This window comes from Etheostoma cragini, chromosome 23 (assembly GCF_013103735.1).
Source record: "Etheostoma cragini isolate CJK2018 chromosome 23, CSU_Ecrag_1.0, whole genome shotgun sequence".
Classification (NCBI taxonomy): domain Eukaryota; kingdom Metazoa; phylum Chordata; class Actinopteri; order Perciformes; family Percidae; genus Etheostoma; species Etheostoma cragini.
The window spans coordinates 766,697-767,953 of NC_048429.1; the positions used below are offsets into that span (position 1 = coordinate 766,697).

Genomic DNA, 1,257 nt, shown 5'->3' on the forward strand with positions numbered 1-1,257 from the left:
GGACTCGGTCTAGACTTGGACTCGACTAGGCCTGGTCTTGGACTCAAACCTTGTTGGACTCAGTCTAGACTTGGACTCAAACTAGGCCTGGTCTTGGACTCAAACCTTGTTGGACTCGGTCTAGACTTGGACTTGACTAGGTCTGGTCTTGGACTCAAACCTTGTTGGACTCGGTCTAGACTTGGACTCTAACCTTTTTGGACTCGGCCTTGTCTTGGACTCAACCAGTCCTGGTCTTGGACTTGTCTTGGACTCGACTAAGGTGGTCTTGACTGCAGCCCTGCCTAGAGTTGTCTTCGTGTCAAACATGCAACTCTATATTTTTCTGTAGTGAAATAATAATTTATGATTATTTATTTTACGTTGTATGGAACCGTCCTCGTTATGTTTTTACCCAAATTTCTGATATTGAAAAACCTTTTGAAAAATGGGTCAAATTGGACCCGAGGACACCAGTTCTTATTGAGTACTGGTTCTGTTCCTGTAGGCGGGCTGCTGCTGGAGATGACTGGCTCGGTGTCTGACCTATCAGAGGGCAGAAGGAGGATATCCGACTCTGTGATTGGTGGAGCTGCTCTGTCCAAGTTCCAGGCCATGATGGAGGCTCAGGGCGTGAGCCGGGAGGCCGCTGGGACGCTGTGCTCCGCCCACGCAGACTACCACAGCGTCCTGAGACGGGCGGAGCATCGGAGACACCTGGAGACGCCTGCAGATGGTAAACAAAGAAATTAATCAGAGGAGCTTTTATTGTGAAGGGCACACAGGCTGTGTGTGCAGTCAACGTTATTAGTGAACTAGCGTTACTTTTGCTCCAAGGCCGCAGAAAGAAATGTTGAATCCTATTTGTTAATTATTATTATTAAATAATTGTATTAATTTAACTAGTTAAAAACGCGTCGTTTGAAGAGGTCTCACTCTCTTTTAATTACATGTTTTTTTTTCTTTCCACTGGAGCTTTAATCATAAATGGAGTCCAGATTGTAGTTTATCCACAGCTCACTTTATCGCCCCTGTCTCTCTCTCTCTTTCTCTCTCTCTCTCTCTTTCGCTCTCTCTTTCTTTCTGTCTCTATTACCCTCTCTCTCCATGTCTCTCTTACTCTCCGTCCTCTCTCTCTACGTTCTCCTTCTCTCTTCCCCTCTCTCTCCGTCTTTCCCTCTCCGTCTATCTCTCTCTGTATCTCTCTTTCTCTCTCTCTCACTCTGTCCTCTCGCTATCTCTCTCTCTCCCCCCTCTCTCTCTCTCCCTCTCTCTCCC

General features: G+C 46.7%; 1 protein-coding gene across 2 annotated transcripts in view; it reads left to right on the forward strand.

Moving 5' to 3' along the window:
• tymp (thymidine phosphorylase) overlaps positions 1-1,257 on the forward strand; it is a 10,927-nt gene that overhangs the window by 8,232 nt on the left and 1,438 nt on the right. For both annotated transcript variants that reach the window (XM_034863133.1, XM_034863132.1), the window contains one exon: positions 488-715. In XM_034863133.1, the coding sequence (XP_034719024.1) occupies positions 488-715 (228 nt within the window). The remainder of the gene's footprint in view (positions 1-487; positions 716-1,257) is intronic.